At 39.2% G+C, this 20,263-nt stretch overlaps 1 protein-coding gene across 3 annotated transcripts in view; it reads left to right on the top strand.

The window, feature by feature from the left end:
- The window catches only part of EPS15 (epidermal growth factor receptor pathway substrate 15), a 163,768-nt gene that overhangs the window by 21,493 nt on the left and 122,012 nt on the right, over positions 1-20,263 (top strand). For 2 of the 3 annotated variants that reach the window (XM_030942712.1, XM_030942714.1), the window contains exon 2: positions 17,982-18,023. In XM_030942712.1, the coding sequence (XP_030798572.1) occupies positions 17,982-18,023 (42 nt within the window). Of the gene's footprint in view, positions 1-17,981; positions 18,024-20,263 lie in introns of those variants that run through there. The other variant, XM_030942713.1, reaches the window with a different exon arrangement.

Genomic DNA, 20,263 nt, shown 5'->3' with positions numbered 1-20,263 from the left:
AGTGCTGTGAGGACTCTTTGATAAGTACCTAAATTGCATTGCCCTTATGACTTTATCACCCCTTAATGGCCCCACCTCTTAATACTATTGCATTGGAGATTAAGTTTCAACATGAATTTTTGGGGGACACAAACATTCAAACCGTAGCAATAAGGCATTCCAAACAGGCAAATTCATAAAGACAGAAGTAGAAATGTGTTTACCAGGTGATTGGGGGAGAGAGGAATGAGGAGCTTTTGTATAATCAGTACAAAGATGAAAAAAATCTGGAAATAAATACAGATGCTTCTCAACTTACCATAGGGTTGCATCTTGATAAACCCATAGTAGGTGGAAAATAACATATGTCAGAAATGCATTCAACACGCCTAACTTTCCAAACATCATAGCTTAGTCTAGCCTACCCTAAATGTGCTTAGAACACTTAAATTAGCCTATAATTGGGCAAAATCATCTAACACAAAGCCTGTTTTATAATAAAATTTTGAATATCTCATGTAATTTATTGAATACTGTACTGAAAGTGAAAAACAATGGTTGTATGGGTACTTGAAGTATGGTTTCTACTGAATGCTTATTGCTTTTGTACTGTCATAAAGTTAAAAAATCATTAAGTTGAACCATTGTAAATTGGGGACCAACTGGTGATGGTTACACAACATTGATACTACTGAGCACCCTACCTAAGATCATATCATCAATGAAAATTTATGAACCATTTGAAATATATGGGTATGTGGGTGTTTCTTTAGGTCTCTTTGTTCCATTGTATCTTTTATGAGTTGGATAAGTGAATTTATCAATGGTCAGGCAGAATATTTTGAGGATAAAAGCATAAAATCCAAATATAGACAAGTTACATTGTTATCTTATTGACTAGTTGGAAAAGGGATTTAAGGTTTTTTTCCTAATTGTAAATCTGTATGTCATTATTTGAATATCACCTTTATACTTCACAATACACACTAATTTTTTTTTTTTTTTTTTGAGACATGGTCTCGTTCTGTTGCCAGGCTGGAGTACAGTGGCACGATCTCGGCTCACTGCAACCTCCACCTCCTGCGTTCAGGCGTTTCTCCTGTCTCAGCCTCCCAAGTAGCTAGGACTACAGGCGCGCACCACCATGCCCAGCTAATTTTTGTGTTTTTAGTAGAGACGGTGTTTCACCATGTTGGCCAGGATGGTCTCCATCTCTTGACGTCATGATCCGCCCGCCTTGACCTCCCAAAGTGATGAAATTACAGGCGTGAGCCACGGTGCCTCACACTAAAATTTTAAGTGGCTGATTTAAGTGATATTTTTCGCTGCTGCCAGAGGACCATTGCAAAGATATGTGTGATTGAATGAATATTTATATGTCATGATACTTCTAAGATGCATGAATTGGGTGTGGGCCTATTCAAGCTGCCTTGCTTGACTGATTAATGAGTGCTTCTCACCCTTCGTTGTATGCTCGTAAATGAAATGTGCATCATATTCACCATATCCTATATCATTTCGAGGGCATTAGGTCATATTCAGCTTTTTCTTTGCGTTTGGTATGATTAACTTTTTTGTGATTTCGGACAAGTTATCTTTTTCCTTGTAAGTTTATCTCATCTGAAAAAGGGATTTTCCCCTCAATTTTAATATGACCCTGTTTTATTTTTCTGCCTCTTAAAATGGATGACAATGACAAAAGAAATTTGCTAGCTGACTGGTTAGAGGAGTTAGTTGTGAAGGCAGTCATCATTGCTCTGCATGTATGTACTTGGTAGTACATAGAAGTATTCATCAAATGATTACTTCAGTTGAGTTGCATTTGTAGAACTACATGAAGTTGAATTTTAACTTAAATTTGAACTCCTAAGTGTCTTCTAAAAAATATTCTATGTAACATTGAATAGCTTTTTTTTCTGTATGCAGAATGCAGAAGATTTCTTGTTCTTCAGTTACTCATTTTATTCTTTCATTTTTGTTCACTTACAAAATATGTATTATCTTCTATGTGTCAAGCATCATTCAGGGTACAGGGCACTGAAAATAAATTCTAGAACTCAGAATTGAAGTATTCACTGTCATATGTCACATAGTAGACATCAGATAGTAGTAATTGTTACACTCTTGGAGAACATAGAATTTTAAAAGCTAAATGAGAAGTTTATCATATGTTATCAAATGACTGTTACTCGAGTTCTGACTGTGATGGAGTGAATTTTTAAAATTAAGTTTAAGCAAATAGAAAAAAGGAAATATAACAGAAAACTGCTGTATTTTAAAATATTTCTTTATGCTGAAGAGATCAGTGTTAGAAGTGAGGCCTAAATTATATGAAGCAGCAAGTCTGTCTGATTCTGGGCATAATTGCTGAAAGCAGTTCAGAAGAATCTTCAGATTTTGAGTGTGAAGAAAGCTTTGACTTAATGTTTGATTATGATACTAGGGGAAAATGGTGAATAAATGTATGCAATTGTAAGTGAATAAAAAGTATTCTTTTAAATTATCTGTTCATTTTGGCAATATTTTTGTTAAATGGAAGGTGGCACTTACAACTAAAGGTTTCTCAGAATTGGGGGAATATGGTATACTTCTCTGAGTGTTATCAAGTTCAGATGTTACAATTCATATGAAAGAGCTTAGTACGATAATGGGGAAAATAATAACATTGATTATAAAGGCAACAAACCTAATGATTAAGAGTGAAAGTCCTGGAATCAGACTTCTTGGATTTGAATCCTGTTACCAACACTTAACTAGGTGTGTAACTTTGAGTCAGTTACTCAGTTAATGTCTTATACATGTTTGTATAAATGTCTTATTTTCCTCATCTGTTAAATGGGTATAATCGTATGTGCCTCAGGTTAAATGGGCTTAGTGTGTTAAGTGCTTAGACTAGTACTTGGAGTATAGGAAATGCTTAATAAGATTCAATGTATGCTATTTGTTATGAAACTGTGAAACACTGTGTGTATGATTTTAAAATGTGCTATTTAAATTCATACTTTACAGTTTAACTTGCCATTTTAAAAAGCAACATTTGATTACTGATTGAAAAATTTTTTGGTCTAATTTGTGCAGAGCTTATATTTTTCTCCTTGAATAAGCTGCTCTTCATTTGTTTGTATAAATATTGGCATGCTTATTTACCTTTGACTAGTCCACGTCACCTTTTACTAATCAAAGCTGTTTTTTCTGGGTTATTAATCATCCCACCCAGTTGGGTGGCAGCAGTAAACCCTGAGGACTTGCCATCTTTCCCACTTTTTAAGTTATTACTGTCATTACTGTTGTAGAACTGAGATGATTATAAAGCTTCAGGCTTGCATACTTTATCATTTCAAGTCCAGTGGAAAAGAGTACCTCCCTTTCTAATAGGTCCTGCCCTGACATAGTTGCTGTGGAGAATGAGTTTAAAAGTAGGTTTGCCAGAAAGAATCGAGGTTACTGATTGTTATGAGTTGAATTGTGTCCCTTGAAAATTCCCCATTACTGGAGAATGTGACCTTACTTGGATGTAACATTATTGCAGATATAATTAGCTAAGGTTATGTGAAGTAGAGTGGGGCACAGATTCAGTATGACTGGCATCCTTATAAAAAGGGAAATTTGAATGCAGACATACACACAGGGATAAGGGCATGGGAAGATTGGAGGTAGGCTGCCACAAGCCAAGGAACTACCAAGAGTAGGAGAGAGGCCTGGAACAGATCCTTTCCTAGTGCCTTCTGGCTTCCAGATTGTGAGACAGTAAATTTCTTTTCTAAGCCATCTAGTTTGTGGTACTTTGTTATGGCCCTTGTGAACTGATACAGTGATCATGAATTTATAATAGTGGTCTACCTTGTTCAGTGACTTCTCAGCTGCAGCATCAAAGAAAAGTTGTTAGATGGGTTTGTTCAGGTTTGGGATTTTGCTATAAGACAAGAGGAGCAAGGGAATTTAGGTTATTGGCAGGAGGATTATTGAAATGATGAATCATAGAATCTAAACTGAATAAGGTGGAAGGGAAAGTAAAGTAGAGAGGGCCTGAGGGATCAAAGTCTTTTGGGCCCATGGATAAGAGGTTTTATAGAGGTCAAAGGATGATAATCTGGAAGAAGAGGTTGTGGTTGGAGGACAAGGTGCTTGAAATAGTGATTTAGGAGGTGGAGCACTTTTGAGTGAAGATAAAAAGGGCAAGGAAGGATTTTACTATGGGATAAGGAGGGTGACTGGGACATAATATATGTGTACACTGTTGATCCTGTGTTTTGGAGAGGTTCTTGAAGTTAAAGAGGTCAAGGAAGTAAGAAGCCAGGCTGTGGATGGGTTGTGCAAATTGATAATTGAAATTACTAAATTAGATGTAGGGTTGGGGTAGAGAGGATGACAGTGAGCCATCAAAGCCTTAGATGAATGAGGTAGAGACAAGGAGGTTGAAAGTTAACATGAAAAGGAAGAGGAGAGAGTAATTTAGTTGAAAGTTAAGAGCCTTGGCTGGGCGCGGTGGTGGCTCATGCCTGTAATCCCAGCACTTTGGGAGGCCGAGGCAGGTGGATCACCTGAGATCAGGAGTGTGTGACCAGCCTGGCCAACATAGTAAAACCCCGTCTCTACTAAAAAAAATACAAAAATTAGCTGGGCGTGGTGGGGCACGCCTGTAATGCGGCTACTCGGGAGGCTGAGGCAGGAGAATCGCTTGAACCCAAAAGGCACAGGTTGCAGTGAGCTGAGATCGCGCCATTGCACTCCAGCCTGGGCGACAGAGCGAGACCCTGTCCCCCCACATCCCCTCCCCCCGGCAAAAAAAGAGAAAAGAGCCTCAAAAGAATAGAGCTTTATTTTTATTTATTTATTTATTTTGAGACGGAGTCTCACTCTGCCGTCTAGGCTAGAGTGCAGTGGCGAGATCTCGGCGCACTGCAAACTCCGCCTCCTGGGTTCACGCCATTCTCCTGCCTTAGCCTCCCGACTAGCTGGGACTATAGGCACCTGCCACCATGCCCGGCTACTTTTTTTTGTATTTTTAGTAGAGACGGGGTTTCACCGTGTTAGCCAGGATCTCCTGACCTCGTGATCCACCCGCCTCGGCCTTCTAAAGTGCTGGGATTACAGGCGTGAGCCTCCGCGCCGGCCAGTATCTGCTTTTTAAATTGTTGCTGTCTCCCCTCACTACCGTATAAGGTCCGCAAGGGCAGGGCTTTTTCACTGCTTTCTCCTAAACACTGAGCAAAGAGCTTGGTATAGAGTAGGTGTTCAATAAATACTTGTTAAATGAATGTTGAAACTACTTGAATCAAAGTGAGATGAAAACCTGAGTAAGGAAGGAACACTAATATTCACAAGCCATGTGGTAGAACAAGAGCCTATAAAAACAGAGAGTTCCATCAGCCAAAGGGAGAAAATCCAGGAGAGAATAATGTCACAGAAGCCACAAGAGGAGTTTTCTTTTTTTTGTTTTTGAGACGGAGTCTCGCTCTGTGGCCCAGGCTGGAGTACAGTGGCGCGATCTCGGCTCACTGCAAGCTCCGCCTCCCGAGTTCATGCCATTCTCCTGCCTCAGCCTCCCGAGTTGCTGGGACTGCAGGCTCCCGCCACCATGCCCGGTATTGTGTGTGTGTGTGTGTGTGTGTTTAGTAGAGACGGGATTTCACCATGTTAGGCAGGATGGTTTCAAACTCCTGACCTTGTGATCCGCCGGCCTCGGCCTCCCAAAGTGCTGGGATTACAGGCATGAGCCACCATGCCCGGCCGATTTACTACAGCTACCGGTGGTGGCTCACACCTGTAATCCCAGCACTTTGGGAGGCCAAGTTGGGCGGTTCACGAGGTCAGGAGATCGAGACCATCCTGGCTAACACGGTGAAACCCCGTCTCTACTGAAAATACAAAAAATTAGCCGGGCATAGTGGCGGGCGCCTGTAATCCCAGCTACTCGGGAGGCTGAGGCAGGAGAATGGCGTGAACCAGGGAGGCGGAGCTTGCAGTGAGCGGAGATCGCGCCACTGCACTACAGCCTGGATGACAGAGCGATACTCCGTCTCAAAAATAGAATAGAATAGAATAGAGAAGTTAAATAGTGTAATGTGGACAATCTGCTGGTGAGCAAAGAGAAGTTTATTCACGTTTCTAAAACCTGAGATAGGCAGGTTGTTAAAACCTGACAGCTGCCATTTGAGGGGGCTACAAAGGAGGTGAGAGGATTTTTATAAATTTGTGTATTAGTCATTCATGCCTAAAGATCATGCTTCTTCCACTGTTGTTGTTTTTTTTTTTCGGCCTACCTAGAATGATATATATAGGGCTCACTAAGTCTTCTGATGAAAGACCAAATCTATACTTTGTTTTCATTCTGTCTCTATGTCACCTAGATTTTTGATCAAATTGAATTGTATTCAGTTAAAAACTAGCCTATTACTGGTTTGAGTTGCTGGTATGGTCTTTACATCCTTTGTTTTTCAGTAGTATTTTCTGTACTATCTTTTTGAAATTCTTTTGTCTTTTCCAAAGTCCCTTTCTTCTTTCATTTTTGAAAGAAATGAATCTCCAAAGCAAATATATTTTTTTATTTGGACTTTGAAAACTTTCTTTAGAATACTGTAGTTACGGTATTTCTAGGTCTTTGCCTGCTAAGTCAATTTGTAATGTTTTGTTATGGAACAAATATGAGATGTTAGCATGTTTGCAGAATGTATAATTACAATTTTTACTAGAATTTAAGCTCTTGAAGGCAGGAGCCCTATCTGATTATTTTAACTCCATATACCTTAACCTATTGTCGTGTGCCTAGAAAGCATCCAGTTTATGTCTATTAAGTTATTAAATGAGGGTCAGGCACGGTGGCTCATGCCTGTAATCTCAGCACTTTGGGAGGCCGAGGCAGGTGGATCACTTGAATCCAGGAGTTTGAGACCAGCCTAGGCAACATGGTGAAAATCCATCTCTACAAAAAATACAAAAATTAGCTGGGTGTGGTCCCAGCTACTTAGGAGGCTGAGGGAAGAATCACTTGAGCCCCAGAGGTGGAGGCTGCGGTGAGTGGAGATTGTGCCACTGCACTCCAAGCTGGGCAACAGAGCGACACCCTGTCTCAAAAAAAAAAAAAAATTAGTTGGGATTTACAGAGCTGAGGAATACTGTGCACTGTGCATTCTGTAAGGGAACTGCTTAAATGGCTGCTTGTATTTCCATGACTTCCCACCCTCCCCAGCTCTAAAGGTGAAGACTGCCCAGGTGATTTGCCTTTCTCTGCCTCCCCACACCCTCCACCCTAGCTTTACAGTTGTTCTCCTTTCTCAAATTTCTCTTATTACTGGCTTTTTTCAAGCAGCTTCTGGTTTCTATTTTACTTGTCAATTTGGATTACTGTTAATCACTATTGCTCCTTACTATTTTTCATTCTTCTGTTTACTCTTAGTTTTCATCCTGTTTTCTTTTACATTGTAAAATATACAAGCCTTTTCTAGATATTGATAGCCTGTCAGAAGCTTCTAAATATTCTGTCTTGCAAACTGTAAACTTACGTGTATAAAAACATAGACTCTGCTTGGTGTATTCATTTAGTACTTTGGCCTTAGGAGTTGCTGTTCTACCCTTAAAGGATGGTGGTGGTGGTGGAGGTGGGCGTTGAAAGGCTGTGGTGGCTAGTCACCATTCTGATTCTTCAGCCCTCTTGAAAATGGAGTAATAGAAGGTGGAATTCTAAGTAGCTGAATTTTTATGTGTTAATATGTCAGAAATAATTTTATGGAAAATTACAGAAAATTGTGTGCATTAAGAGACTAATTTTTATTTTAACTAGCACTGCACTGTTACTCATTTAAAAAAAAGTTTTAAAGAGCAAAACTAAAAAGAGTGGTTTATTTGAAGGAATAAAATCTATTCCTTTGTCTTCCTTTTACTACTTAGCCCCGGTTTGCCATTGCACAGTGTTCTTACTGTCTGATTTGCCACCTTCTCTCTACTTGACATTGGTCTTCAATACTTCCTTTTCGTGGGAAGTTGCAAAAAGTAGTACAGAGAGGCCCTATGCACCCTTCATCCAGTTTTCCCTAATTGTAACATCTTGTATAACTATAGCAATAGCAAAAACAGAAAATTGACATTGGTATAACCCACAGACTTTATTTAAGTTTTGCCGGTTTTATAGATATTCATTAGTGTGTTTGCATGTTTAGTTCTATGCATATGCAGTTTTATTATGTGTGGATTCATGTAACTGTAAGTGTAATCAAAATAAAGACTTGCTGTGTCACAAAGATCCTTTATGTTACCCCTTTATAATCATACCCACTCCCCTCTCCATTTTATTGATTTATTCATTGACAACTCCCTAGTATCTGACCTTGTGATTAACTGAGAAAAGATTGGCATTGGCCGGGCGCGGTGGCTCAAGCCTGTAATCCCAGCACTTTGGGAGGCCGAGACGGGTGGATCACGAGGTCAGGAGATCGAGACCATCCTGGCTAACCCGGTGAAACCCCGTCTCTACTAAAAAAAATACAAAAACACTAGCCGGGCGAGGTGGCGGCGACTGTAGTCCCAGCTACTCGGGAGGCTGAAGCAGGAGAATGGCGGGAGCCCGGGAGGCGGAGCTTGCAGTGAGCCGAGATCCGGCCACTGCACTCCAGCCTGGGCGACAGAGCGAGACTCCGTCTCAAAAAAAAAAAAGATTGGCATTGTGTTTTAGAGGTTGTCTCTTTATTTTATTTTCACTTCTTTTTTTTTTTTTTTTTTTTTTTGAGATGGAGTCTTGCACTGTTGCCCAGGCTGGAGTGCAATGGTGTGATCTTGGCTCACTGCAACCTCTGCCTCCCAGGTTCAAGCAATTCTTCTGCCTCAGCCTCCCAAGTAGCTGGGATTACAGGCACCCGCCACCATGCCCAGCTAATTTTTTGTATTTTTAGTAGAGACAGAGTTTCACCGTGTTGGCCAGGCTGATCTGGAACTCCTAAGCTCATGATTTGTCTGCTTTGGCCTCCCAAAGTGCTGGGATTACAGGCGTGAGCCACCATGCCTGGCCTTCCACATTGTACTGTAACCATTTATAGTAAGAATAAATCATTTAAAATTTTAGGTCATTTTGTGTGTTATAGAATCTTGTACTCTCAAAGTCGTGTACTCTATCTAACATCTCCTCCCACATAACCCTCCCCTAAAAATGACACCAGAAATTCCATATGAGACAATTATTGACATTTAATTATTAACCTATAAATTTCCTTAGTAACTGGGGTCTTTTTTATTACTACTTGATACACTTTGGTGTTGATTTACTTATGTGTTAACATTTGCTAGATTATGCTGCACTAAGAAACACGCCAAACTATGAGTAGCTTACAATAAGAAAGATTTATATATTGTTCACATTATAGGTTTCCTAGGAATCAGCTATGGTTCTGCTCTGTGATTCTTTCTCATTTGAGGATCCAGGCTAGAGGAGCAGTCCCTATTTGTGACATATGCTCTTGGTAGAGAGAAAACAGTAAGACCTGTCAGAAACACACAACAGCTGTTGAAGCTTCTACTTGGAACTGGAACTTGCTCCCGGATTCAATGGCCAAAACAAGTTATATGGCCAAACCCACCCCTGGAACACCCACAGAGAAACACTACAAGTCACATGGCAACAGGCAGGGATATTAATACTACTCTTAAAGAGAGAGACGCTATACACTCTGTGTATACAAGAGGGAAACAGATGACTGGGAATTATAGTACCATCTAAACACCTTAAGATGCTGTATAGTCATCTGAGGTCGGGAGTTTGAGACCAGCCTGGACAATATGGAGAAACCCCGTCTCTACTAAAAATAAAATAGTCGGGCGTGGTGGTGTGCATCTGTAGTCCCAGCTACTTGGGAGGCTAAGGCTGGAGAATTGCTTGAACCTGGGAGGCGGAGATTGCAGTGAGTCGAGATCACGCCATTGCACTCTAACCTGAGTGGCAGAGGGAGACTCCATCTCAAAAAAAAAAAAAAAAAAAAAAGAAAGATACCTATATGTAGATATATGGTATACTAGACTATACTTCTGTAACAATTTTTTTCTTAGTAAAGTTTATTGTATTTACATTTGTATAGCTATATATGTAATTATAATAACACATTTGTTTCCTTTACAAAAATAGCAGTTCCTTCTTTTGTTTTTTTACATTAGTTAGGATATTGGTTTAAACCAAAATCACAAATCTCAAGTAACAATCCAAGTGGGGTAAGTGGTGTAGAGTGCTGTAGGAGCTTCATGATGGTGTCAGGGACTCAGGGTTTTTTTTCTCATGTTGCTGTGTTTTTCTCAACATGTTTTCTGTCTCAATCCAAGATAGCTTCTCCAGATTCTGTCACTATATCTGTATTCTAGCCACTTACAAGAAGGGTTAGGAGTCAGAAGTCATTTCCTTTCTCTTTAGATGCACATCCTCGGAGTTGGACACATTTCTTTTATCATTCCATTGATGAATAACTGAAATTGCAAGAGAGGTTGGGAAATGTAGATTTTAGCTAGATGTCCGTATGTAAAGCTTAGGGGTACTATTACTAAAGAAGGAAGAGGAGAGGCTGGGTGTACTGGCTCATGCCTGTAATTCCAGCTACATGGGAAGATTGCTTAAGCCCAGAAGTTTGAGGCAGCAGTGTGATTGTATCACTGTACTTCAGCCAGGACAGAGTGGGACCCTGTCTCAAAACCAACCAGATCAGGAAACAGGCTTTTCAAGGAGGTAAAATAAGCTACTAAAGATCGTATACCTAAGAAGTAGTAGAATGGGCTTTGAATATAGGCCTATCTGATACCAAAGTCTGTTTTTTGGTTTTTTTTTACAAAACTGTATTGGCTTTCTAGCATCTCTTGTTTACAGGTACTTTAAATTTTTCAGACTAGTAAGAAATAGCAATAGACTCTTTCAAAAGAATTCTGACATTTATGAATATTTAACTTTGTGACAGCTGGTAAGAGTTTATGATACAGGTAATGAATAAATAATTGCTTTTAAATTGTAATAACAGAATTGTAAAAGGTCAGATTTTGATTTTGACAGTTGGAGTTAAAGTTTTCCTTTAGAAATTAACTTGATTGTTAAAAATTCACATGCAGTTTTGTATACTGATCAGATTTGGGGATTTTTATATTTTTCTCCAGATTGAAAATAGCCTTATTGCTTCATTCTTACTATATAATTAGGACATGTTTATTCTCAAAGAGTTTCCAGAGACTGCAAAGTAGTATGAAGAAGAACGTAAAAATCATTTATGATCTTGCTATCCAGAGATAATCATTGTTACCATTTAAGCTATGCCTTTCAATTTTTTTTCCTCTGTTCATTCATTATATGTGATTTTTTTTTCCCTCCTAAAAAGTGATCATGTTCATAGTCCGACAATAACAACAAAAGCCAGTTTTACTGAGACACACCAGAAACACTCTTTGGTCATTTTGCTTGATGAGTGACTTGGCATTTTGGATGGCTTTTTCCATTCTCACTTAGCTATATCACATTAGTGTAGTAATCAGCACAGGGTGTACTTTGGAACACTTTGGTGAGCTAATATCGTCTCCTATGTGTTTAGGTAGTAACCAATGAACCTGTAATGTGAGGATTTTTAAGGCACAGTTTGGAGATCAGGATTTCTTACTGTGTGAGGTTTTTTTTTTTCCTGTATTCGAAACATCCGTTTAAAATTAACTTTTTATTATTGAGGGAATATATTTAATTTGCTTTCTTTAGCAAAGTATTTATACTTTTGTCATAACTAAGTAGATTACTATATAATTTTTCATTCAAACTGGTACATTTTTGAGAATGCAAGGGGGTACTACAAATATTTAAAATTCGATATATTTTTGGAATATTTACTTTTTCAACCATTAAAATAGTTTTTATTGCATTAGTTGATCAATAAAATAGCTCCATTTAAACTCTTTTTTCAAAAACAACAATTTATAAAACATTTTGTTGTACATTATAACAAAGTTTTTACATGGACTTCAGTTGAATATTTAAAAACGAAGTATTTTTGGTAATAACTATGTTTTTATCAGTTTCTCAGTCAAATCTGTCACTGATATTGTGTCACTGATACTTTTCTGAATCATATAATGATGTTCCATGTGGTTTTACTAGTTTTAATTTTTTCATAAAACTGCAATATTTTGCAGTTACATTTTATACTTTGTGGTTGTTAACTTCTACAGTTGATGCTTCTCTGTAAAATATTTTTAGTTGCCAATATACTTTATATGTGCTGCTGTACCCAGTTAGCTCAGGAAAAATTTTGCTAGATGCAGAATATTCTTAATTCTAATTTTTTTCTTATTGAAAATTATAGACTGGGCACAGTGGCTCATACCTGTACTCCCAGCACTTTTTGGAGGCCGAGGCAGGTGGATCACCTGAGGTCAGAAGTTCGAGACTAGCCTAGCCAACATGATGAAGCTCCTGTCTCTACTAAAAATACAAAAAAAAAAAAAAATTAGCCAGGTGTAGTGGTGGGCACTTATAATCCCAGCTACTCAGGAGGCTGAGGGAGGAGAATCACTTGAACCCGAGAGGTGGAGATTGCAGTGAGTGGAGATCATGCCACTGTACTCCAGCCTGGATAACAAGAGCAAAACTCTATCTCAAAAAAGAAAAAAAAGAAAAGAAAATTATAAATATATCAGTCCCAGTATTTTCACAGGCAATGTCCTTTTGCCTGTATTAAAGGTACTCTCTCTTTTTACTTTTCATTTTTTATAGAGACAGGATCTCGCTGTATTGTCCAATCTAGTCACAAGGTACTCTCTTTGATACAGATAAGTTGTCCCTATGTATTTTACATGTTCCACCAGATTTAAGTGTTGCAAAATTGTAGGCCTTCTCTAATCTTTCTTTCTTTCTTTTTTTGAGATGCAGTCTCGCTCTTGTCACCTAGGCTTGAGTACAGTGGCGTAATCTCAGCACACTGCAACGTCTGCCTCCTGGTTTCAAGCAATTCTTCTGCCTCAGCTTCCCTAGTAACTGGGATTACAGGTGCCCGCCACCATGTCCAGCTATTTTTTTTTTTTTTTTTTTGTATTTTTAGTAGTGACGAGGTGTCACCATGTTGGCCAGGCTGGTCTTGAACTCCTGACCTCAGGTGATTTACCCGCCTCAGCCTCCCAAAGTGTTGAGATTACAGGCGTGAGCCATTGTGCCTGGCCTGTAATTTTCTTTCATCCACTTAAAAATAGAAAGACTTGGCTGCATACAATGGCTCACACCTGTAATCCTAGCACTTTGGGAGGCTGAGGCGGGTGGATCACCTGAGGTCAGTAGTTTGAGGCCAGCCTGGCCAACATGACGAAACCCCGTCTCTACTAAAAATACAAAAATTAGCTGGATGTGGTGGCAGGCGCCTGTAATCCCAGCTATTTGGGAGACTGAGGCACGAGAATCGCTTGAACCTGGGAGGCGGAGGTTTCAGTGGGCCGAGATAGCGCCATTGCACTCCAGCCTGGGCGACAAGAGCAAAAAACTCTGTCTCAAAAAAAAAAAAAAGAAGACTTTCAATGGAATTTCTAAAATTCATTCCAAAATATAATTATAAAATTTCAAAATGAAATCTTGTGTACTATTTGAAGTCATTTAATTTGTTAGGTTCTTCCTTGTTTTGAAGGATATATTTCAGTATCCTGGCAGACTTTGTTGATGATAATTGGTATTTGCCAAAAGCTTCAAAAGCTGAAGGTTTTCTGGAGCTTTATTCATTAAACTTGTTTTTGTTTGTTTGTTTGTTTGTTTTTTTAAAGATAAACAGATGATGTCTCAGTATGTTGCCCAGGTTGGTCATGAATTCCTGGGCTCAAGTGATCCTCCCATTCCAGCCTCCCAAATAGCTGGGACTACAGGTGTGCGCCACCATGTCCAGCTCACTAAACTTTAATTTCGATTAAAGGTTTCCAACTGATTTTGAACAGGATGCAACCAATTTCTAGAGGACTTATTTTTAAAAAGACTCACTATTGAGACATTGATTGGATTTATAAAGTAGGTTTTTAAAAGTAGTAGCCTCGAAAGTCCAATGACAGGTTGTAAGGAGAACACACATATTGCTCTGTTGCACTATTTTGTTGTATTCAGTATCAGTCTTACCCTTAAAAATGTAACTGTGGGAATATGAAAACATTTATAAATGTTGATGTTTGAATCTTACTTATTAATAGTGATGTCACTAGAGCTCCCATGATAAATGGAAACTACTTCAATGGTTTTATGCAAATTGTCTGCCCATCCATTTTCCAGAGAAATGAAAATTTAGAGCTTAGTTTTTATTGGATACAGTGATGGCTTTCTAACCCATTGCTCCTGAAAAGGCTTATGAGATAATAAAATGGTTACCAAACAACAAAATAAATAGTTGTAGACTTACACAATACAATATGTGATAAAACCATCTAAAAGTTTTCAGACTACTGACTTTGCACATACTTCATTTGCACCCAGCCTGCGATTTCCCACTGACTTAGCCAGCTGGTGGCCTAGTGTGTCTTGTGGTCACTGTACATGCCACTGCACTGCCTGGCATACCAGATAACCAACAGGAGCACCAGTGTCAAATATTTCTCCTAATATTTTGCAAGACTATACAGAGTAATTACCCATGGTTGCTTAAGTCTGAGGATACTTTTCAGTAAGTCTATATGCTTCCCTTGCAAAGAAGTTTTGTTGAATCTGTAAAGAATCAGAACAAGAAAGATGGAATTATCACTACTTCTCTTTCAAATTTCATCACTTGTTCATGTGGTGAAAGCACTTACACACTACTAGCTGATAACTTGGCCAGAAACTAGATATATACAGTAGAGATACAAAATCCATTCTGGTTTTAGTGTATTTTGATATAATGATTATTAATAGTTTCTTTAAAATTTAAATTGTTATTTAATTTTTTATTTAAAAATTTTTTACAAATGGAGACAGGGTCTCGCTGTGTTGCCTAGATTAGTCTCAAACTCCTGGTTTCAAGCACTCCTCCTGCCTCGGCCTCCCAAAGTGCTGAGATTACAGGCATGAGCGACTACATCTGGCCCAATAAAAGTTTCTTTTTAAAAATGGTAAATCAGAGACACATGGTAAGCCGAATGGGATGCTGGGACAATGATTGTAAATCAAGATTTTCCTGGGCATACCAGGGCATATGGGAAGCAGCACAGAGCTAGGAGTGGGACACATAAGTCCTGACTCTGACTTTTTTGTTAAGAGACAGGGTCTCACTCTGTTGCCCAGGCTAGAGTGCAGCAGCACAATCACAGCTCACTATAGCTTTGACCTCCGTGGCTCAAGCAGTCCTTGTGCTTCAACCTCCTGAGTAGCTGGGACTATATACGTGTGCCACCATGCCTGACTAGTTTTTGCATTTTTGGTGGAGATGGTGTTTCTCTACATTGCCCAGGCTGATCTCAAACTCCTAGATTGAAGCAATCCTCCTGGCATAGCTTCCCAAATCCCCTGCTGGGATTACAGGCGTGAACCACCGCATCCGTCTGACTCCGCTTTTTCTTTTCTTTTTCTTTTTTTTTTTTTTTTTGATGGAGTCTTGCTCTTTTGCTAGGCTGGAGTGCAATGGCGTGATCTCAGCTCACTGCAACCTCTACCTCCAGGGTTCAAGCAGTTCCCCTGCCTCAGCTTTCCACGTAGCTGGGATTATAGGCATGCGCCACCACGCCCAGCTAATTTTTTGTATTTTTTGTAGAGACGGGGTTTCACCATGTTGGCCAAGATGGTCTCGATCTCCTGACCTCGTGATCTGCCTGCCTCGGCCTCCCAAAGTACTGGGATTACAGGCACGCACCACCATGCCTAGCTGACTCTGCCTTTTAAAAGCCTGGACAGGTAACCTCTCTGAGAGTGGATATATTAGGGTTCTTCAGAAAAACTGAACCAGTAGGACACACACACACACACACACACACACACACACACACACACACACACACACACACGTTGCAGTCTTGAGTTCAAATATATATCTCTCTGTGTGTATGTCATGCCTGTGATAAAGTTTAATTTATAAATTAGGCACAGTAAGATTAACAACAACAACTAATAGTGAAATAGAACAATTACAACAATACACTGTAATAAAAGTTATGTGAATGTGGTTTCTGTCTCTCTCAACATACCTTATTGTACCATTCTCATCCTTTTTGTGATCTGTCAGCCTGATAACTGAGTTGGCTACGAAGTGACTAATGGGCAGATACCGTATACAGAGTAGATGCCCTGGACAAAGGAATTCATGTCCTAGGTGGGATGGCATGAGATTTCATCATGCTACTTGGAATGGTGTACGATTTAAAAGTTATGAAATGTTTATTTCTGCAATTTTTCATTTAATATTTTCTGACGGCGATTGACTGAGAGTAACTAAAACTGTGGAAAGGGAAATTCTGTGTGTGTAGACATTTTATATATTTTTAAAATTATGCTTTCCTTCCCCCTCATCCACTTAATAAGTCCTGTCAAATCTTATGTTACAAACTTTTTTTCAAGTCATACCCTTCTTTTCTGCCATTGTCAATGTTCAGCTCCTCAACCAGACCATTAAAATTACTTCCTAAGGCTGGGTGTGGTGGCTGATGCTTGTAATCCCAGCACTTTGGGAAGCCAAGGCGGGTGGATCACTTGAGGTCAGGAGTTTGAGACCAGCCTAGACAACATGGTGAACCCCCATCTCTACTAAAAATACAAAATTAGCCAGGCATGGTGGTGCACGCCTGTAATGCCAGCTATTTGGGAAGCTGAGGCCGGAGAATCGCTTGAACCTGGGAGGCAGAGATTGCAGGGAGCCTAGATCGTGCCACGCCACTGTACTCCAGCCTGGGCGACTTCATTTTTTTTTTTTACTCAACAATGGCAGATGAAACCCTTCATAAGTTGTCTTCTGCAAAACTTCATAATCTTATCTCCCTATTCCTCTTACCATTCGGAACTTCTTGCTGTTCTTTTTAGACGTAACTGAGTTTTCTGTTGATCACATGCCTTTGTGCATGCTGCTATCTCTGTGTAGAATCACTGTCTCTCCATCTTCCCCATACCTCAAGTTCCTGCTCTGATGTCACCCCATGAAGCCTTCCTGGATTCCCATCCTGATCCCAGAACACTCTTACACATTCATGTGGAGGCAAACTTGATCCTTCAAACTCTTTTCTTTTTTGAGACAGGGTCTCAGTCTGTCACCCAGGCTGGAGTACAGTGGCGTAGTCATAGCTCACTGCAGCCTCAGCTGCCTGGGCTCAGGCAATTCTCCCACCTCAGCCTCCCAAGTAGGTGGGACCATAGACATGTGCCACCACACCTGGCCAGTTTTTAAATTATTTGTAAAGACGAGGTCTCACTGTGATGCTCAGGCTGGTCTCAAACTCTTGGGTTCAAGCAGTCCTCCTGCCTCAGCCTCCCAAAGTGCTGGGATTACTGGTGTGAGCCACTGCGCCCAGTCGGTCCTTCAAACATTGAATTTCAGATGAGTTTGTTCCTAAACTGACCAAGGAACTCTTTGAACTGTAGTGTGAATTTAATGGAACTGCCTTTCTGCAAGCAGTTCATATCTGATAACATCACTTATCATCTTCCTGTACGTCAGTTTGTATATTCATTTAATTGTTTTATTAAAGTGGTTTTTGAAATGTATTCATAGGTACTTGGGTAGAAGCTGAATTCTTGGGGATTTGGGCCTCTCACAACTGGCTTTAGCAAAAGCATTTCATTCTTAATTTGTAACGTATTGGGTTTCTGGGTAAAATTTTAGATGAAGAGAAGTATTGATATCAAAAACAAAATTTAAGATTCTTGTTTCATTTCTTGTCTACCTGATTCTTAGTAACCCATGTGACTATCTTTATCTGTTCTCTCTCTCACGCCCCCCAAGAAGAAACAAAACCTAACCCCTGAAATCAAGGATATTTTATCTTATTCACCTTTGTTTCTCAAATATCTGTTGAATGAATGCGAAATATGTTAATAGAAGTTAATGAATAGCATCTAATTTTTATTAATTTGTTTATTTCAGTTATCAAGTGGAAATCCTGTATATGAAAAATACTATAGACAGGTAAGATTTTTGTTTCATTGTTTGCCTAGATTGAACATCAAGTGTACTGTCAACTCTTGATTGTATGTCTGTAGATTACCAGCTAGCTCGATAAATTTGGCATGTCTTGTTTTCAACTTCTTGTTTACAGCCTCCTACTTTGAGTACTTAATACATTTGACAAGCTCCCAGAGAAATGAAGGAAAGATAATTAAGTCCAGGTACTTAGTTGTCTTAAATATCTATGTTGAAAATTTATATATTTGATAGATTTATTCAGATATAAACATTCCAAATTCTTAAGACAAATACAAATAACTTCTATGTTGTTTTTAAGACTTATTAAAGTATAATTTTCACAAAGTGAAAAACATGACTTTTATACAAATATATAATGAGCATGTATCACAGATTTTATTCAGCTCATTAATTACTGGTTAATTAGCACAGATATATAGCCTCTGGTCAGATATAAAAATGGGAATATGGCCGGGCACGGTGGCTCATACCTGTAATCCCAGCACTTTGGGAGGCTGAGGCGGGTGGATTACCTGAGTTCAGGAGTTCAAGACCGGGCTGGCCAACATGATGAAACCCTGTCTCTACTAAAATACAAAATTAGCTGGGTTTGGTGGTGCATGCCTATAATCCCAGCTACTCGGGAGGCTAAGGCAGGAGAATTACTTGAACCTGGGAGGCGAGGTTACAGTGAGCCGAGATTGCGCCATTGCACTCCAGCCTGTGCAAAAAGAGTGAAACTCTGTCTCAAAAAAAAATTAAAAAATGGGAATATGAGTTACAGAGATTTACATACTTCACCAGACAGTATTCATTTGTGTTGGTACGGACGGGAGTCACTTGCATTGCTATCAGTTTCTATTAACCTCTACCTCTACAGAGTATAAAGCATTCTAGACAGTAGAAAGTCATCAAGGGTGCATACCGTAGATCAGATGATAATTTCTTGAAGGTGTAGACAATCTTATTTGCCCATTTTCAAGTATCAGATTATTTTTTCTAAGTCTCCCTACCTTATGATTATGATCACAGAAAAGGCTGGTTTCATTATATTTGGCCTGGCTATTTACATAGTTTCAGCAAGTATTAATTAAACATTATAGGCCTCTTTGGTTTTGACTTGCAAATCAAGAGCTATAAACTATTTAGCAACTTTTAAGGTCAGAGAATAATTTCTGCCTGAAAAATATCAAGGATCTCAGACTACTTTTTAATGCCCCTGTTATATTTGTTCTTCTATTTTAAGGCTATGCTCCAAACCTTAGAAATTCTCTCTACCATATTTCACCTTCAGTACATATAAATATGAGTGAATTTATTTCATCTTAAGGTTTCCCAGATTTGCTAAGGTTCCTAGCCTGTTGGTAAGTGACCTTACTTTACTACCCGTGAGGCTGGGATCTTGTAAACCAGGTAGCAGCCCTGTTTTCTTGGGAGATCTTTATGATGTTGGTGTCACATAAAGTCAGTACTTGTTCTTTAATCTTTGTTTTGTTTGAATAAAAGAAGTCATTCTCAAATAATGGCCTTGTTTTACACAATTGACTTATCCAATTACATCCTGATAAGAAGAAAAACAAATTGTTGTTGAACCCATGTAATAACTATATTGCTATAAAGCGTAAAAACGTTCCATACAAGTATTTGTCTTTGAATTCTGAGGGGTCAGTGAGAATCAGATACTATTGATGGGGAGAAACCAGAGCAGAAAAATTGAAAATTGTAAAAATCAGAGTACCTGTCTGCTCCTCCAGAGGAACACAGCACCTTGCCAACAATGGAACAAAGCTGGATGGAGAATGACTTTGACAAGTTGACAGAAGTAGGCTTCAGACGATCGGTAATAACAAACTTCTCTGAGCTAAAGGAGGATGTTCGAACCCATCGCAAAGAAGCTAAAAACCTTGAAAAAAAGATTAGACGAATGGCTAATTAGAATAAACAGCGTAGAGAAGACCTTAAATGACTGATGGAACTGAAAACCATGGCACGAGAACTACGTGACGCATGCGCAAGCTTCAATAGCCAATTTGATCAAGTGGAAGAAAGGGAATCAGTGATTGAAGATCAAATGAATGAAATGAAGCAAGAAGAGAAGTTTAGAGAAAAAAGAGTAAAAAGAAACGAACAAAGCCTCCAAGAAATATGGGACCATGTGAAAAGACCAAATCTACGTCTGATTGTTGTACCTGAAAGTGAAGGGGAGAATGGAACCAAGTTTGAAAACACTCTTCAGGATGTTA

This window comes from Rhinopithecus roxellana, chromosome 12, assembly GCF_007565055.1.
Source record: "Rhinopithecus roxellana isolate Shanxi Qingling chromosome 12, ASM756505v1, whole genome shotgun sequence".
NCBI classification, from domain to species: Eukaryota; Metazoa; Chordata; class Mammalia; order Primates; family Cercopithecidae; genus Rhinopithecus; species Rhinopithecus roxellana.
Note: the sequence above shows the minus strand (reverse complement) of the source record. Positions and strands in the feature narration are given on the sequence as shown.